General features: G+C 65.1%; 2 protein-coding genes across 5 annotated transcripts in view; one reads left to right on the top strand and one right to left on the bottom strand.

Annotated features, from left to right (window-relative positions):
* The window catches only part of PDE1B (phosphodiesterase 1B), a 13,781-nt gene extending 6,464 nt beyond the window's left edge, over positions 1-7,317 (top strand). For 2 of the 4 annotated variants that reach the window (XM_025145608.3, XM_046904985.1), the window contains 13 exons: positions 176-358; positions 1,082-1,148; positions 1,464-1,580; positions 1,663-1,803; positions 2,215-2,315; positions 2,974-3,099; positions 4,224-4,325; positions 4,412-4,532; positions 4,609-4,690; positions 4,780-4,906; positions 5,077-5,213; positions 5,849-5,957; positions 6,043-7,317. In XM_025145608.3, the coding sequence (XP_025001376.1) occupies positions 176-358; positions 1,082-1,148; positions 1,464-1,580; positions 1,663-1,803; positions 2,215-2,315; positions 2,974-3,099; positions 4,224-4,325; positions 4,412-4,532; positions 4,609-4,690; positions 4,780-4,906; positions 5,077-5,213; positions 5,849-5,946 (1,402 nt within the window). In that variant the 3' untranslated portion in view covers positions 5,947-5,957; positions 6,043-7,317. Of the gene's footprint in view, positions 1-175; positions 359-388; positions 912-1,081; positions 1,149-1,463; positions 1,581-1,662; positions 1,804-2,214; positions 2,316-2,973; positions 3,100-4,223; positions 4,326-4,411; positions 4,533-4,608; positions 4,691-4,779; positions 4,907-5,076; positions 5,214-5,848; positions 5,958-6,015 lie in introns of those variants that run through there. The other 2 variants (XM_025145609.3, XM_025145610.2) reach the window with 2 other exon arrangements.
* Positions 7,318-7,433: 116 nt separating this feature from the next.
* Positions 7,434-15,744, bottom strand: PPP1R1A (protein phosphatase 1 regulatory inhibitor subunit 1A). Its single transcript, XM_025145660.3, has 7 exons — positions 15,616-15,744; positions 10,884-10,944; positions 10,108-10,145; positions 9,870-9,933; positions 9,446-9,637; positions 9,261-9,346; positions 7,434-7,982 (listed from the first exon to the last, which is right to left on the bottom strand). Exons 1-6 carry the CDS (start codon positions 15,694-15,696, stop codon positions 9,261-9,263), a joined length of 522 nt encoding a protein of 173 aa, XP_025001428.1. The 5' UTR covers positions 15,697-15,744; the 3' UTR covers positions 7,434-7,982.
* Between the last annotated feature and the right edge of the window lie 445 nt (positions 15,745-16,189).

The raw sequence follows: 16,189 nt of genomic DNA, 5'->3' as shown, positions 1-16,189 counted from the left end.
TGGGTGGATGGATGGATGGACAGATGGATGGATGGGTGCATGGATGGATAGACAGACGGATGGATGGATGGTTGATTGGACAGACGGATGGGTGGATGGATGGACGGACGGATGGACAGACGGATGGTGTGGGGATGCGGCGATGTCCCCCCGCTGTCACCTCCCGGCCCCGCAGGCAGATGCTGGACACGGAGGATGAGCTGCGGGAGATGCGTTCGGACGCGGTGCCGTCGGAGGTGCGGGATTGGTTGGCTGCCACCTTCACCCAGCAGGCGCGCGCCAAAGGGCGGCGGGCGGAGGAGAAACCCAAATTCCGCAGCATTGTGCACGCGGTGCAGGCCGGCATCTTCGTGGAGAGGTGGGGTCGGGGGGGGGATGTGATGGGTGAGGGGATGGGGAGGGGCTGAGCTTCCGCGTGGGTCCCCGGAAGCAGAGCGGTCCCCATTAAGCCAAGCGGGTCCCCGGGGACTCAGCTGGGAGCCCAAGAAGCCCTATGGGTTCCCAAGAACTCAGGCGGGTCCCTGAGCATCCCGTCGTCCAGGGGGGACCCCAAGAAGCCAGGTGGCCCCGAAGCATCAGAGCTGTTTCCAAGAACCCACGTGGGTCCCCAGAACTCGGGGCGGTCCCTGAGCACCCAGGTGGGTCCTCAGCGTCCATACAGCTCCCCAAGCACCAGATCCATCCCAAAGAATCCATACGGGTCCCCGGTGCTCGGGTGGGTCCCTGAGCCACCAGGTGTGTCCCCAAGCACCGGCTCAGTCCCCAAGGACCTATGAGGGTCCCCAAGAAGCCAGGTGGGTTCCCAGCATCCAGGTGGGCCCCAGGTCAGTGGATCGCTCCCCAAGAGCCCGGGTGGATCCCCAAGAACTCCATTGGGTCCCTGAGCATTCATGAAGATCCCCAGTACCCAGGTAGGTCCCGAAGCTCCAGATCAGCCCCAGGGTGGCCACAAGAAGCCATGCAGATCCCTATGAGCTCAGCTGGGTCTTCTGGCATCCGTGTGGGTCCGCAGCACTCAGCTCAGTCCCTGCCCCCGTGCTGTCCCCCTGGTGCCCAGCAGCCCTCTCCCTTCCCCTTGCAGGATGTTCCGCCGGACGTACACAGCTGTGGGGCCCAGCTACTCCACCTCCGTCCTCAACTGCCTGAAGGTACCAGGGGGGAAACAGCACCCCAAGGACCCCCCAGCAAAGGCGGCTGTGCAGAGGGGTTCAGCACAGGATGGGTGGGGGAGGCGGCGCGTGGTGTTACTGGCATTGCCGGGTACTGCAGGGCATCGCTGGGCATCGCAGTGGGCTTTAGTGGGCATCGCTGGGCGTTGCTGGGGGTCATTGGGCATCGCTGGGCGTTGCTGAGCTTCCTTGGGCATCGCTGGGCACCACCTGCCATAGTGGGCATCACGGGGTACCTCTGGGCATCACTGAGCCCCCCTGGGTGCCCCCGGGCCGTACCCTGTCCTCCCGCAGAGCCTCGACCTGTGGTGCTTCGACGTCTTCGCTCTGAACCGGGTGACGGAGGAGCACTCCCTGCGCACCATCGTCTACGAGCTGTTCACCCGACACAACCTCAACAGCCGCTTCAAGGTGCGCCCACCCCATCCCCGGGCACCTCCCCAGGGTGTGATTCCCTCTTGCACGAGCGTGACACGCGCGTGTGCCCCCCCAGATCCCCGCCGTGTTCCTCACCACGCTGCTGGACGCGCTGGAGGTCGGCTATGGGAAGTACCGCAACCCCTACCACAACCAGGCGCACGCCGCCGATGTCACCCAGACCGTCCACTGCTTCCTGCTCCGCACCGGCATGCTGGTATGGGGACACTGTGGGGTCAGCGTGGGGACACTGTGGGGACGCTGTGGGGACGGGGGTCCCCTGGGCTCTGCCGGCCCAGGGATGCTTGTTGCCACGGAGACGGCACCGCCTGGCGACTCTATTGCCACCATAGCAACACCGTGAGGATGCGGGGGGTCGGGGTCACCCCCAGCTGGGGGAGCAGAAGGGGGCACCTCGTGCTGTCACCCCCACTTGGCTGTCACGTGCGCTCTGTGGAGTCGCACTGTGCCATGGGGACACGCGCGTTGTCACACGCGGCTGTGGGGTTGCATGCACACTCGGGACCCCTTTTGCTCCCTGCCCCCTCGCTGGGTGGCGCTGGGCTGTCCCTGTCCCTTTTTGGGGTGTGTGCCCCCCCCTCCCCACCCCTCACCCCGTGTCCCCCAGCACTATCTGACGGAGATTGAGGTCCTGGCCATCATCTTCGCTGCCGCCATCCACGACTACGAGCACACGGGCACCACCAACAGCTTCCACATCCAGACCAAGTGAGGGACGTGCACAGCACGGGGATGTGGAACGGCGTGGGGACACGGCATGGTGTGGGGACGTGGCATGGTGTGGGGACATGGCATGGCATGGGGACACGGCATGGTGTGGGGACATGGCATGGTGTGGGGACGTGGCATGGCATGGGGACATGGCATGGTGTGGGGACATGGCATGGCATGGGGATATGGGATGGCATGGGGATATGGGATGGCATGGGGACATGATGCTGCATGGTGACCCGGCATGGCATGGGGACACGGCATGGCATGGGGATGTGGCACTGCCTGGGGACACGGCATGGCGCGGGGTATGGGATGGCGTAGGGATGAGGGATGGTATGGGGACACGGCACAGGGATATGGGATGGCACAGGGATGTGACATAGCGCGGGGACATGGCACGGCACGGGCACAGAGAGCAGAACAGGGGAGCCACTGTGGGGACACATGGGACACGGTGGGGCAAGGAAGTGCTGCTCATCACCCCACGGTCGTGGGACAGACGTGCTGGCACTGTGGGGCCGCCAGTATGGCCCAGATGGACATGCTGTGAAACTATGGGGCCAGCAATAGGGCCAGCACACAGAAGCAGTGGCACTGCCATGCGGGACACCGAGCAGTGCCCCCACGTGTCCCCACTGTCCCCTCCACCCAGGTCAGACTGTGCCATCCTCTACAACGACCGCTCGGTGCTGGAGAACCACCACATCAGCGCCGTCTTCCGCATGATGCAGGACGATGAGATGAACATCTTCGTCAACCTCACCAAGGATGAGTTTGTGTGAGTCCCCATTGGCCCCACCGTCCCCATTGTGCCTGCCATCCCCATTGACCCCACTGACCCCACTGACCCCATTGGCCCCACCGTCCCCATTGTGCCTGCCATCCCCATTGACCCCATTGGCCCCATTGGTCCCACCGTCCCCATCCTGCCTGCCATCCTCATTGTCCCCACTGTCTCCATTGTCCCCACTGTCCTCACCATCCCCACTGACCCCACTGACCCCATTATCCCTATTGTCCCCACCATCCCCATTGTGCCTGCCATCCCCATTGACCCCATTATCCCTATTGTCCCCACCATCCCCATTGTGCCTGCCATCCCCATTGACCCCATTGACCCAATTGGCCCCATTGGCCCCACCGGCCCCACCATCCCCATTGTTCCTGCCATCCCCATTGACCCCACTGACCCCACTGACCCCATTGGCCCCACCATCCCCATTGTGCCTGCCATCCCCATTGACCCCATTGGTCCCACCGTCCCCATCCTGCCTGCCATCCTCATTGTCCCCACCGTCTCCATTGTCCCCACTGTCCTCACCATCCCCATTGACCCCACTGACCCCATTATCCCTATTGTCCCCACCATCCCCTTTGTGCCTGCCATCCCCATTGACCCCATTGACCCAATTGGCCCCACTGGCCCCACCATCCCCATTGTTCCTGCCATCCCCGTTGACCCCACTGACCCTATTGTCCCCACCATCCCCATTGTGCCTCCCATCCCCATTGACCCCATTGGCCCCACCATCCCCATTGTTCCTGCCAACCCCATTGACCCCACTGAACCCATTGGCCCCATTGGCCCCACCATCCCCATTGTGCCTGCCATCTCCATTGTCCCCACTGTCCCCATTGTCCTTGCCATCCCTATTGTCCCCATTGTCCCTGTTGCCCTCACCATCCCCTTTGTCCCCACCATCCCCATTGTCCCTACCTTCCCCTGTTGCCCCCGCCATCCCGATTGTCCCCGCCATCCCCTTTGTCCCCACCATCCCCATTGCCCCCACCATCCCCATTGTCCCCACCATCCCTATTGTCCCCACCATCCCCATTGCCCCCACCATCCCCATTGTCCCTGCTGTCCCCCGGTCCCTGACAGCGCTGTCCCCATTGGCACAGGGAGCTGCGGGCTCTGGTCATCGAGATGGTCCTGGCCACCGACATGTCCTGCCACTTCCAGCAGGTGAAGTCCATGAAGACGGCGCTGCAGCAGCTGGAGAGGTGAGCGCGGGGCGTGGGGAGGTGACACTGTTGGGGGGGACGATGACACATTTTGGGGTCAGCGCTGAGTCCTGGATGCCCCCCAGGATTGACAAATCCAAGGTGCTGTCACTGCTGCTGCACGCGGCCGACATCAGCCACCCCACCAAGCAGTGGGCGGTGCACAGCCGCTGGACCAAAGCGCTGATGGAGGAGTTCTTCAGGCAGGTACGGTCCCCGTGACCCCCGCGGCTAAAAGGGGGACCCCCACACCACTCTGTGGGGACCCTTTGTGCCTCGGCAGGGTGACAAGGAGGCCGAGCTGGGGCTGCCCTTCTCGCCCCTCTGCGACCGCACCTCCACGCTGGTGGCCCAGTCCCAGATCGGTGAGTGGTGGTGGCATCCCCGGCCCTGTCCCCATCCTGGGGGCGGCGCGGCCCCCACCCCACATCGCCGTGCCCTCTCCCCACCGCAGGTTTCATTGACTTCATTGTGGAGCCCACCTTCTCCGTGCTGACTGATGTGGCCGAGAAGATGGTGCTGCCCCAAAACGAGGACGGCTCCAAAGCCAAGGGCAACGCGGCGGGCGGCCAGCAGGCCAGGTTGGGGGCCAGCAGCCACCCCCCATCTATCGCCGGGCTCGGCTGCGCGGTTGTGCCTCAGTTTCCCCTTTCCCTGAGCGGTGGGGCTCAGCCTTGAGGGGGGAACCCATCGCGTTGGGGATGTGGGGACGCGTAGGGTGGGGGTGACGTTGGTGGCTGTGTCCCCACAGCTCACAGTGGCGACAGACGTCCCTGGATGAGCACCTGGAGCTCGGGGACATCAAGGCTGACCTGGCCAGCTTCCGCTCCACCTGGACCAAATACATCCAGGAGAACAAGCAGAAGTGGAAGGAGAGGGCGGCCAGCGGTAGGCGATGGCCATCAGAGCCACCAAACATCCTCTGGGGGGGGGTCCCATAGGGGGGTGAGCCGTGGGGAGGTGACCTCCAGAGAGGTGGTCCATGGGGAGGTGGCCCATGGGATGGTGACCCACAGAGAGATGACCCAGAGGGAGATGACCCACAGAGAGCTGACCTGTTAGAGGTGACCCATGGGATGGTGGCCTATGGGGAGGTGGCCCATGGGATGGTGACCCACAGAGAGATGGCCTATGGGGAGGTGGCCTATGGGGAGGTGACCCATGGGATGGTGACCAACAGAGAGGTGACCCATGGGGGAGATGACCCATGGGGGGGTGTCCCATGGGATGGTGACCCACCAAGAGATGACCCATTGGAGGTGACCCATGGAATAGTGACGCATGGGATGGTGGCTCATGGGATGGTGACCCATGAGGAGGTGGCCTATGGGATGGTGACCCACGGGGAGATGACCCATTGGAGGTGACCCATGGGGAGGTGACCCATGGGATGGTGACCCATGAGGAGGTGGCCTATGGGATGGTGACCCACGGGGAGATGACCCATTGGAGGTGACCCCCCACATGAGATGGGTTTTGCTCACCCTTGGGGACCCCCTAAATGCCCCCGTGTCCCCCCGCAGGCATCACCAACCAGGCATCCATTGAGGAGCTGTCACCCTACGAGGAGGAGCCCCCCGCGCCCCCCGCCCAGCACAAGCACAACGGCGAGGTGGAATAGCACATGGCGAGGTGGGCACCCAAAGGGTGGGGGCGGCCCTGGGGGGGGCTGCAGCTCATTTCATGCCAGCCCTGACCGCCCCCTTTGGGGTGGCAGCTCCTCATCCAACCCAGCGACGCCGTTCGGTCCAAAGTCTTTGATGCCATCGACTTCAGCACCATCTGCAGGGAAGGAGCCGCCGGGGTCTGCGCCGAGAGCATCCCCGATGGCAGCACCGGGTCCTGGGGGGCCGGGACCCCCGGGACCCCCCCCCCCATCCTGTGCCAAACCGTCCGCCGAGCCGCGTGGTGCTGATCCGTGGGTGATGGTGATGCTGAGCCTCTCACTGCCGCGCCAGCAGGATTCGTCCTTATGGCTTTTAAGATATCTGCTTCTCGCCCCGCAGGGGAGTCAGGTGTTGGGGGAGGGGGTGGCACTGCTGGGGGGGGGGGGGGGGGCGCAGGGGACTGAAGGATGGAGGGACTGTAAGGAGTTTGTTGGCACCCCAGGGGTCACTGTGGGCCCCCCGGGCTGAGGGCTGGGAGCTGGGGGCAGCTGAGGGGGGGCGAAGTTGGTACCCACAGTGGCCCTGAGGGTCTTCCAGCACCCCCAGTTCTGTGCCTGCAGCCCCTATGGCTGCGGTTCTGCTCCTGGTGGACCTCCAGCCCCCCCCCCCCCCCCCCCCCCCGGCTCCAAAACACCCCCAGGAGACCCCACTCCCCCCGGCATCCTGGCTCCAGCGTGCTTCAGCATCCTCCGCCATCCCAAGCTGTGGTGTGCTCGAGCATCCTCTGCGTCCGGGCTCCATCTGAACCGGGTCCGGTTCAGAACCCCAAACTGAGGTCCTCTGGAACCCCAAATGAGTCCTCCAGAACCCCAAACTGGAGTCCTCCAGCACCCCCTGCATCCTGGCTCTGGTGTGCTCAAGAGTCTCCAGCATCCCGGCTCCAATGTCCTCCGGCACCCCAACTTGGAGTCCTCCAGAACCAAACCGGACCCCTCCGGCACCCCAAATCGGAGTCCTCCAGAACCAAACCGGACCCCTCCGGCACCCCAAATCGGAGTCCTCCAGAACCAAACCGGACCCCTCCGGCACCCCCTGCACGGCGGTTCTGCTGAGCCCCATTTCTCCCTGGCACCCCCCACCTCCAGCAGCCCGGGTTGTCCTCCAGCTCCGTTCTCCCCCCCCCCCCTATGGTGCCCGGACCCCCCCCGGCTCCGGCCCAGCCCTGTACATAGCCTGGCACACAGCTGTGTGCCTTTGTACTTTTCTACCATGCCGTAACGTCGCGCCTCCATCCCTGCTGGCACAGCTCCGCCTCGTGCCCACCTGCACACGCATGTGAAACCAAGCGCAGCCGCTAACGAGCAATTAATAAACCGTACACCGCCGCCGGGCCACGCTCAGAGCAATGGGGGGAGCTGAGCCAAAGGGGTGCGGGTGGGGACCCAAAGGGGGGTCCGGGGCTCTCCGTGCGCCCACCCGGCGCTGAGCGAAGAGGAGGCGCTGCGGAAAGGATCCGTTTAATAGCGGTGTGGGTGTGCTCAGCACTGCATGCACACGCGTGTGCACGTGGGTTCACGCGTGTTCCCGTGGGTTCCCGTGGGTTCACGCGTGTTCCTGTGTGTTCACGTGTTCACATGTGCCCGCGCGGCGGTGCGCATGCAAAGCGCGTGTGCAAGGGGCGTGGGTGCGTTGCACACACGTGTGTGTGTGTGTGTGTGTGTGTGTGTGTGCAGGAGGGTGGGTGTGCAAATGCATGTGCACAAACCCACGTGCACAGCTGTGTGCCACCCCCAAGCCGAGGAGCTGCGCCCTCAGAATGGAGCGCGGGGGGCGCCGGGGGGGGTCCTGGGGTCACCCTGTTGTGGCATTGGGGACACAGAGGGGGGGTTCTGTCCCCATAGCGGAAGGGGGGGGTGGGGAGGGGGGGTTTGGGGGGGGGTTGGGGGGGGGGAGATAAAAAAAATCCGTCGCGAACGCCGTCGGAATCATAGAAAATGATTGGTAGAAAAAAAGCCACGCGGCGCTTCGGCTCCAATGGGGACAGCGGCACCTGGGGACAGACGGACGGACAGAGGGACGGGTGGGGACAGGGACAGCGGGGGGGTGCAGCCACCTCCCTGTCTGCTGTCACCCCCCCCCCCCACTGCCACGCTGTCCTCATGCACTGGGATGGCATTCCCACTACGGACACACGGCATCCCAGTATGTAAGGCCGGCGTCCCAGTATGCCCCACAGTGTCCCAGTATGCAGCCCATGACCCAGTATGCACCCAGAGCACCCCAGTATACAACAGCAGTGTCCCAGTATGCCCCACAGCATCCCAGTATGCAGCCCATGACCCAGTATGCACCCACAGCATCCCAGTATGTGCCCACAGCATCCCAGTATGTGCTCACAGCATCCCAGTATGCAACCCATGACCCAGTATGCCCCACAGCATCCCAGTATGCACCCACAGTGTCCCAGTATGTGTTCACAGCATCCCAGTATGTGCTCACAGCATCCCAGTATGCACCCACAGCATCCCAGTATGCACCCACATGTCCCAGTATGTGCTCACAGCATCCCAGTATGCAATCCAAGTGTCCCAGTATGCACCCACAGCATCCCAGTATGTGCTCACAGCATCCCAGTATGCAACTCACGACCCAGTATGTACCCAGAGCATCCCAGTATGCACCCACAGTGTCCCAGTATGCACCCACAGCATCCCATTATGCACCTACATGTCCCAGTATGTGCGCACAGGATCCCAGTATGCAACTCCAGTGTCCCAGAATGCACCCACAGCATCCCAGTATGCACCCAGGTGTCCCAGTATGCGTTCACAGCATCCCAGTATGCACTCACATGTCCCAGTATGCACCCACGTGTCCCAGTATATGCTCACAGCATCCCAGTATGCAATCCAAATGTCCCAGTGTGCACCCGGAGCATCCCAGTATGCAACTCCAGTGTCCCAGTATGCACCCACAGCATCCCAGTATGCAACCCATGACCCAGTATGTACCCGGAGCATCCCAGTATGCACCCACGTGTCCCAGTATGCACCCACAGCATCCCAGTATGTGCTCAGAGCATCCCAGTATGCAATCCAAATGTCCCAGTATGCACCCACAGCATCCCAGTATGCACCCACATGTCCCAGTATGCACCCACGTGTCCCAGTATGCCCCACAGCATCCCAGTATGCGTTCACAGCATCCCAGTATGCGCTCACATGTCCCAGTATGCACCCACGTGTCCCAGTATGCCCCACAGCATCCCAGTATGTGCTCACAGCATCCCAGTCTGCGCCCACGCCCCACCGTGCCCCCCCCCACGTACCTACACGCCGCCGGCAGCACCCTTTCCCCCCGGTGCTATATGGGCGCTCTCCTCACCCACACTTTGCCGCTCATCCCCGCGGGTCCCTGCGGCACAAATAGGGCCGGGTGAGCGCAGACCCCCCTCCCGACCCCCCCCCACCCCTTTCAGCTGCAGGGAAGGGAACAACGGCGACGGTTACTCACTGTCAGCGGGGCCGCCGTGCGGTGCGGGCTGAGCCTGGGCCAGCGGGCAGCCGCCCCCGGGGCTGTGGCTGTGCTCGGCGTCGCCGTGGTGGCAGCAGCCCGGGCTGCGCTCCGGGGCTCCAACGGCCGCCTCCTCGTCCTCCTCGCCCCGCGCCTGCTTGCACAGGTGGTGCTCCACCATCATCTGCAGCTCTGCGAGGCAGGGAGCGCGGCTGTGTCCCCGCGGGGTCCCCTTCCCCGTCCCCGGCGGTGCAGCTCGGAGGCCACCCGTCCCCTTTGGTGGTCCCCCCATCCCCCCATCCCCGGCGGTGCTCCTCCCGCTTTGGATCCGCTGTGCCACCGAGGAGGTGGCATCGCGACGGGGCCACCCGCGCGTCCCCCCCGTTGGCACCCAGGAGGTGTCACCTGATGTCACCCCGGGTACCTTTCACGGTGGGGGTGGTGCAGTAAACCTTCTTCTTCTGCCGGGGCGACATGGCCAGACCCGACTGCAAAGCAAAGCAGAGGGGGGTGATGTGAGGTGGGGACACCTGGGGCTGTTGGGGACACCTCGGGGTGTTGGGGACACCTGGGGGTGTTGGGGACACCTCGGGCTGTTGGGGACACCTGGGGGTGTTGGGGACACCTGGGGCTGTTGGGGACACCTCGGGGCCATCACGTACCTTCAGCAGGGCGTTGGGGAGTCGGTCCTCATCGATCTCTGGGGACAGCAAAGGGACGGAAGGAGCGCGTGGTCAGAGGCGGTGTCGCCCACGGGTGCTTGGTGACCCCCGGAGCACCCATATGGGGACACACGGGGATGGGGACGGCGCTGCTCCGGGACCCCCTCAGCATTAGGAACAAAGCACAGCACTGCCGTGGCGACCAACGTCTCCTCCCCACCCCTCTGCAGGTGACACGCGAGGGTGGGGGTCCCACTGTTGCCCCCACGCTGTAGGGCCGGGCTGGCGGGGGCCGCATCCCGACCCTATTTTGGCTGTGACGGCACTCAGCGCTGCGGTGCTGTCCCCAAAGCACCCCGAGACGGCACACGGTGTCCCCTCCGCCCCAAAACAGGAGAGATGGAACCACCCCATGGGAGCAGACAGACGGGAAAGGCACCGCCAGGGTCACATCCCGTCCCCAAAGGCCACACGGCGGGGGGGGGGGGGGGGGGGGGGCAGCGAAGCTCTCACGTATCACCTCTGCCCCCCCCCCTCTCCATGCCCGACCCCGGGGACGCGCCGTGCATCCCGGGGAGGGCGCAGCGCTGCGCGTCACCGACAGCTGCTCGCCGCGGAGATGGATGGGGCTGAAGCCCGGAGCGCAGCGCAGCGCAGCGCGCGGCCACCGTTGCGCCCCCCCCCGCCCCCCCCCAACCCGGTGCGCCCCCTCGGTGCCACCCGGCGACCCCCCGGCGGACCCCGTGGGTGACACCGGCACTCAAACGGGGCCCCACCTGGGGACGATTGGTCGCTGCTCAGCACCAGGCTGGCGGGCGTCGGTCGGCGTCGGCGGATCTGCAAAGAGGGGACAAAAGTCGGCGACGCCCCGAACTCCATCCCGGCCCGCAGCCCCCGGCACCGCGGCGTCGCCCGCCCGTTTCCTCGTCCCCAAACGGGGCGGCGGTGGCTCCGTGGGGACGCCGCCCCTCCCGGCGGCTGGGGGACGCAGGTGGCTTTTACATCAACGTCTCCTTAACGACAAACGGGAGCCAATTACGCCGCCGTGCCGGGAAGAGCGCGGGGACGGCGCGGCCGTGACAGCGCCGGGGCTCTGCCCTTCCGCGGGGACAGCGGCCGTCACCGCGCCCTTGGCCAAGGTCACCCGCAGCATCCCGGCCCGCACGTCGGGGTGTGCCCCTCTGGGGGTCCCGTGGGGGGTTTGGGGGCCCCTTTGGAGGCTTTGGAGGCCATTTTGGGGGGATTTGGTGTCCCTTTGAGGGGTTTGGTGGCCATTCTGGGGGGTTTGGTGCCCCTTTTGGAGGGTTTGGTGGCCCTTTTGGGGGTATTTGGTGGCCCCTTTGAGGAGTTCGGTGGCCCCTTTGGGGGGTTTGGTGGCCATTTTGGGGGCTTGGTGTCCCCTTTTGGGGGTTTCAGTGGCTCTTTTGGGGGGATTTGGTGTCCCTTTGAGGGGTTTGGTGGCCCCTTTTGGGGACTCAGTGGCCTCTTTGATGGGTTTGGTGGCCATTCTGGGGGGTTCGGTGGCCCTTTTGGGGGTATTTGGTGGCCCCTTTGGGGGCTTTGGTGGCCCCTTTTGGGTGTTCAGTGGCCTCTTTGAGGGGTTCAGTGGCCATTCTGGGGGTTTCATTGGCCCCTTTGGGGGGTGTGGTGGCCATTTCGGGGGCCCGGTGCCAATTTTGGGGGGTTTGGTGGCCCGTCTGGGTGTTTTGGTGGCCATGTGGGGGGGTTCGGTCGCCGCTGTGGGGGTTCGTGGCCGCGTCGCCCCGCTTGGTGCCGTGCGGTGGCACCGCGTCCCGCTGCTGCCGCCCCCCTTCCCCGCTGACCCACTGACTGAGCAGCGCCGAATTTCCCGGAGAGGGTTTCCTAATGAGCCGCGCTGCCTTAATGAGATGCTGATGAGACGCTAACGAGCCGGCGGCGAAGGAAACCCCCTCCCCAGCCCCGGCCCCGGCCCACCCTGCGGCCCCACCGCCTCTTTCCCACCCCCCCACCCCCCCCCCCCCGCCCCCTCCCCGCATCCTCCCGGTTGCCATAGAAACCCGCGATGTGGATTTTAAACGGAGATTAAAGGGAGACCGAAATCTCCCCCTCCCCATCGCCCACCGCCCCCCGGCCCACAGCCCCATCGCAGCCCCATCGCCGCCCCATCGCCACCACCGCCCCCCACCCCGCCCCCAAATCACCTCCTCTGCCCCGGGGCTGCGGGTGACAGCGATGGAGATGGGATCTCAGGGCTGGATCTGCGTCATGGGACCCCATAGAGTCATCCCAAGGCACCCCAAACACCCCCCCCCCCCATAGGGATGGGGCCATCGACACCCCCAGGACGGGGCAGGGGACAGCGGGGTGACCCCCTGAAGGTCACACAGACAGAGCTGAGCACCACAGAGCGACTGCACCCCAATGGGTGGGCTCACAGCCCCCCCATCCCGGCACCATGGGCTGCTCCAGCCCCGAGTCCTGGAGGGTTCTCTGCCCCCCGGCCCTATAGGATGCTCCATCCCCCAACCCCACAGAAGGACACTCATGTCCCAGCCCTATAGGATGCTCCATTCTCCAGCTCCACAAAGGGACATTCACGTCCCAGCCCTATAGGACGCTCCAGTCCCTGGCCCCACAGAGGGACACTCCGTTCCCCAGCCCCATAGAGGGATGCTCAGGTCCCAGCCCTATAGAGGGATGCTTAGGTTCCAGCCCTATAGGGTGTTCCATTCCCTGACCCCACAAAGGGATACTCCGTTCCTCAGCCCCATAGAGGGACATTCATGTCCCAGCCCTATAGGACGCTCCATTCCCTGACCCCACAGAGGGATGCTCCGTTCCCAGCCCTATAGGACGCTCCATTCCCTGACCCCACACAGGGCTGCTCTGTTCCCGACCCTATAGGACGCCCCATTCCCTGACCCCACACAGGGCTGCTCTGTTCCCGGCCCTATAGGACGCCCCATTCCCTGACCCCACACAGGGCTGCTGGGATCCCCCACCTCTCCTCTCTCCTACCTGGGCTATTTTTAGAGCATCGATTAAGAGCTGCAGCAGCCGAGCAGAGCAGCGGCGCCCCACTATGGGGACGGCACCGCTGCGGGGCTCAGTGGGGCTGCGGGTCCCTTCCGTCCCTCCCACCCTATGGGGCCGATCCGTGGGGGGAAAAGAAGGGGCCGGAGGAGCAGAAAGGGGCCGGAGGCTGAATGGGATTTAAGCGGCCCCACCGGGTGGATCCAACCCAGCCCTGAGCATGACGGAGCAAAGCACGGGGACAGCCCTGCAGGCCGTGGGGACACCCGGGGGAGGGCAGCCCCCCGTCCACCCCACAGACCCCATAGAGGGGAACACGGCACCGAACCGCCCCATGCAGGGAGGCCCCCAAAAACGGACCCCAGGAGGCGATGCGGGGGGGTTGGTTTAGCAATGGGGTTTTGTACACCGGCGGAATCCACGGGCGATGACCCTACAACTTCCCACCCCAGCCCTATGGGGTGAAGGCTCCAATTTCCCCTAATAGTTTTGCAATGGAAGGCTTTTATCTCCTGGGTATCTCCCATGGATTCCACACCCACGGCTCTAAAAGTCACCCTCCGTGGCCCTAATGAGCAACGGGAACGTTCCTAATTGGGGGAAAGCTCATTAAAAGGGGTCGGGAAAATGGGGCTGGGGGGTGGAGAGGGGGGGGGGGGAGGTGGGCACTCCGCCACCCCTAAAAGCGATGGGTCCCCATAGCGGAGAACGAAGGTGGGGTTATGAGAGCCCTCCTCCCGGCTTTGGGATGGCAGAGGGGACATTGGCACCATCACCCACCGCCACCACAGCCCCAAGGAGTGCCGCCGTGACCCCCATCCCCGCCCCCCCCCCACAATGGGATGGGGCATTGGGGGCAGTGGGCGCTCCGGGGGGGGCTGAGGTCACTTTCGGGTCCAAATAGGACCCAATGGGACGCAGCCAAACTCAGCTGGGGGGGCAAACTGAGGCAGGGATGGGCACGGGGACCCCAAACCCCCCCCACCCCATTGTGCCCCTCAACCCAAAGTGGGGGTGGGGGTCCTTCTCTGAGCCCCCCCCCCCATCCCTGAGCTCTGCTCTGTCCCAGGTGGTGTATGGCCGTATTTAAGCACAGCGCGATGCTCCCCGCACAGCCCCACACCTCTGGGTGCCCCCCCGGGTGGGGGCAGAACCCCATTTATCCGGGGGGGGGGGGGGGGGAGAGGTGGGGACCCCCCCTGATTTATTCCAGCAGCCTCACAGAGCTCCTCACGCTCAGATGCTGAGGGCACGTGGTGACCCCCGGCCCTATATATGGTCACCCCAACCCTTTATATGGTCACCCTCAAGCCTTTATATATGGTCACCCCCAGCCCTATATACGGTCACCCCCAGCCCTATATATGGTCACCCCCAACCCTTTATATGGTCACCCCCAGCCCTTTATATATGGTCACCCCCAACCCTTTATATATGGTTACCCCCAACCCTTTATATATGGTCACCCCCAACCCTTTATATGGTCACCCCCAACCCTTTATATATGGTCACCCCAACCCTTTATATGGTCACCCCATCCCTTTATATGGTCACCCCATCCCTTTATATATGGTCACCCCAACCCTTTGCTCTGCCTTAAGGACTCCCAGCCCGGCCCTGAGGTCTCAGCCCATAGGATTTGGGGCTGTGTGGGGGTTGGGGGGGGGGGGGTGTTGTACCCACGTTGCCAACTCCGGGACATGCAATACCTGCTGCTATTTCGGGGCCGCACGCTGAGCCAAAAGGGTTTGGCAATGGGCTCAGAACCCGCATTTGGGTTCTGCCAGCTGTGGGGTGCTGCCGGCCGGCCAACCCGTGTGTGTCCCCCCCAACCCCTCCGTGTCACCCTATAGAGCCGGAGGGCCGGGCCGGGGGGGGGGGGGGGGGGGAGGGGGGGGGACACCACCCTATAGCCACCCCCCCCTCCCGCTGGATCCCCTCCAGGGGTTGAGCAACGCGGGGGCGGTTGTAGGGCCGTGGGGTCCGGGTAACCCTACACCCACCCCGGCAACCCAAAGGCGCAGCGCTGAGCCGACACACAGCCCCGCACTGCGCCCCACGGCCCGGGGGGCTGCGTGAACCCCCCCCAACGGGGCAGCGGAGGGACCCCCAGTGCTGACCCCCCCCCACCCCCCGCCCCCCTTTGGGCCCCGTGCCGGTATTGGGCTCACCGCCCCCTTCCCCTCCCCGTGCACCCCCAAAGCGGTGCGGGGACCCCACGCAGAGCCCCACATCCCCACCGCGCTGCTGCACGGCACCGGGAGGGGGGGGGGCTGTCACAGAGCGGACCCCCCCACAGCGCTCGGGATGTACGGATTACGGGGGGGGGCGGCTCTCCCCACACCACCCCCACCCCATATCCGCGCGTCGTCCCCTGGGGGGGCTGCACGATCCCCCCCCCTTTCCCCCCTTTCCCTCAGCGTCCCCCCCCGCGGTGTCCCCCCGTTGTCCCCCGGGGGGTCCGCACGGCGGCCGCCCCCCCGCTGTCCCCACCTGCTCCGCCGCCTCCGGGTCGAGGTGCGGCTCCAGCAGCGGTACGGTGAATTGGATCTTACGGGGCCCGTTGGGTTCCATGGCGGGCAGCTCCTCCGGCGCCGTCCCCGGTGCTCACCGGCGGCTCCCGGTACCGCCCCGCCCCGCCCCGCCCCGCCCCGGTTCTGCTCCGCTCCTCCGCCGCCGCCGCCGCCGCCGCCGCCGCTCCCGGTCCCGAACGCCGCTCCGCTCCGCCCCACAGCGCGGCCCCATTGGTTGGAAGAGGCCCCGGGAGGGGAACGGGGCGGACGGACGGACGGACGGACGGACGGAGGGGGAGAGGCAGAGAGAGAGAGAGAGGCGGAGGGGATGGGCAGGTGGAGCTGGGAGCGGAGGGAGGGACGGACACACGGACAGAAGGACGGAGGGATGGATGGGCAGAAGGGCAGAAACGCGGACAGAAGGGCGGACATACGGACAGAAGGGCGGACAGACGGACAGAAGGGCGGACAGACGGACAGAAGGGCGGACATACGGACAGGAGGGCAGAACCGGAGGCGAAAGGACGGACGGACAGCCGGACGGAGGGACGGAC

Source organism: Gallus gallus, chromosome 34 (genome assembly GCF_016699485.2).
Source record: "Gallus gallus isolate bGalGal1 chromosome 34, bGalGal1.mat.broiler.GRCg7b, whole genome shotgun sequence".
In the NCBI taxonomy this organism is placed as follows: domain Eukaryota; kingdom Metazoa; phylum Chordata; class Aves; order Galliformes; family Phasianidae; genus Gallus; species Gallus gallus.
Note: the sequence above shows the minus strand (reverse complement) of the source record. Positions and strands in the feature narration are given on the sequence as shown.

Bases quoted from the DNA above. Each gene is read 5' to 3' on its own strand.
- PPP1R1A (XM_025145660.3), bottom strand. From the start codon at position 15,696: ATGGAACCCAACGGGCCCCGTAAGATCCAATTCACCGTACCGCTGCTG. The intron at 10,945-15,615 runs GTGGGGACAGCG...CCCTCTTTGCAG, and splicing joins ACCCGGAGGCGGCGGAGCAG to ATCCGCCGACGCCGACCGAC. The intron at 9,347-9,445 runs GTGAGTAACCGT...TTTGTGCCGCAG, and splicing joins GCACGGCGGCCCCGCTGACA to GGACCCGCGGGGATGAGCGG.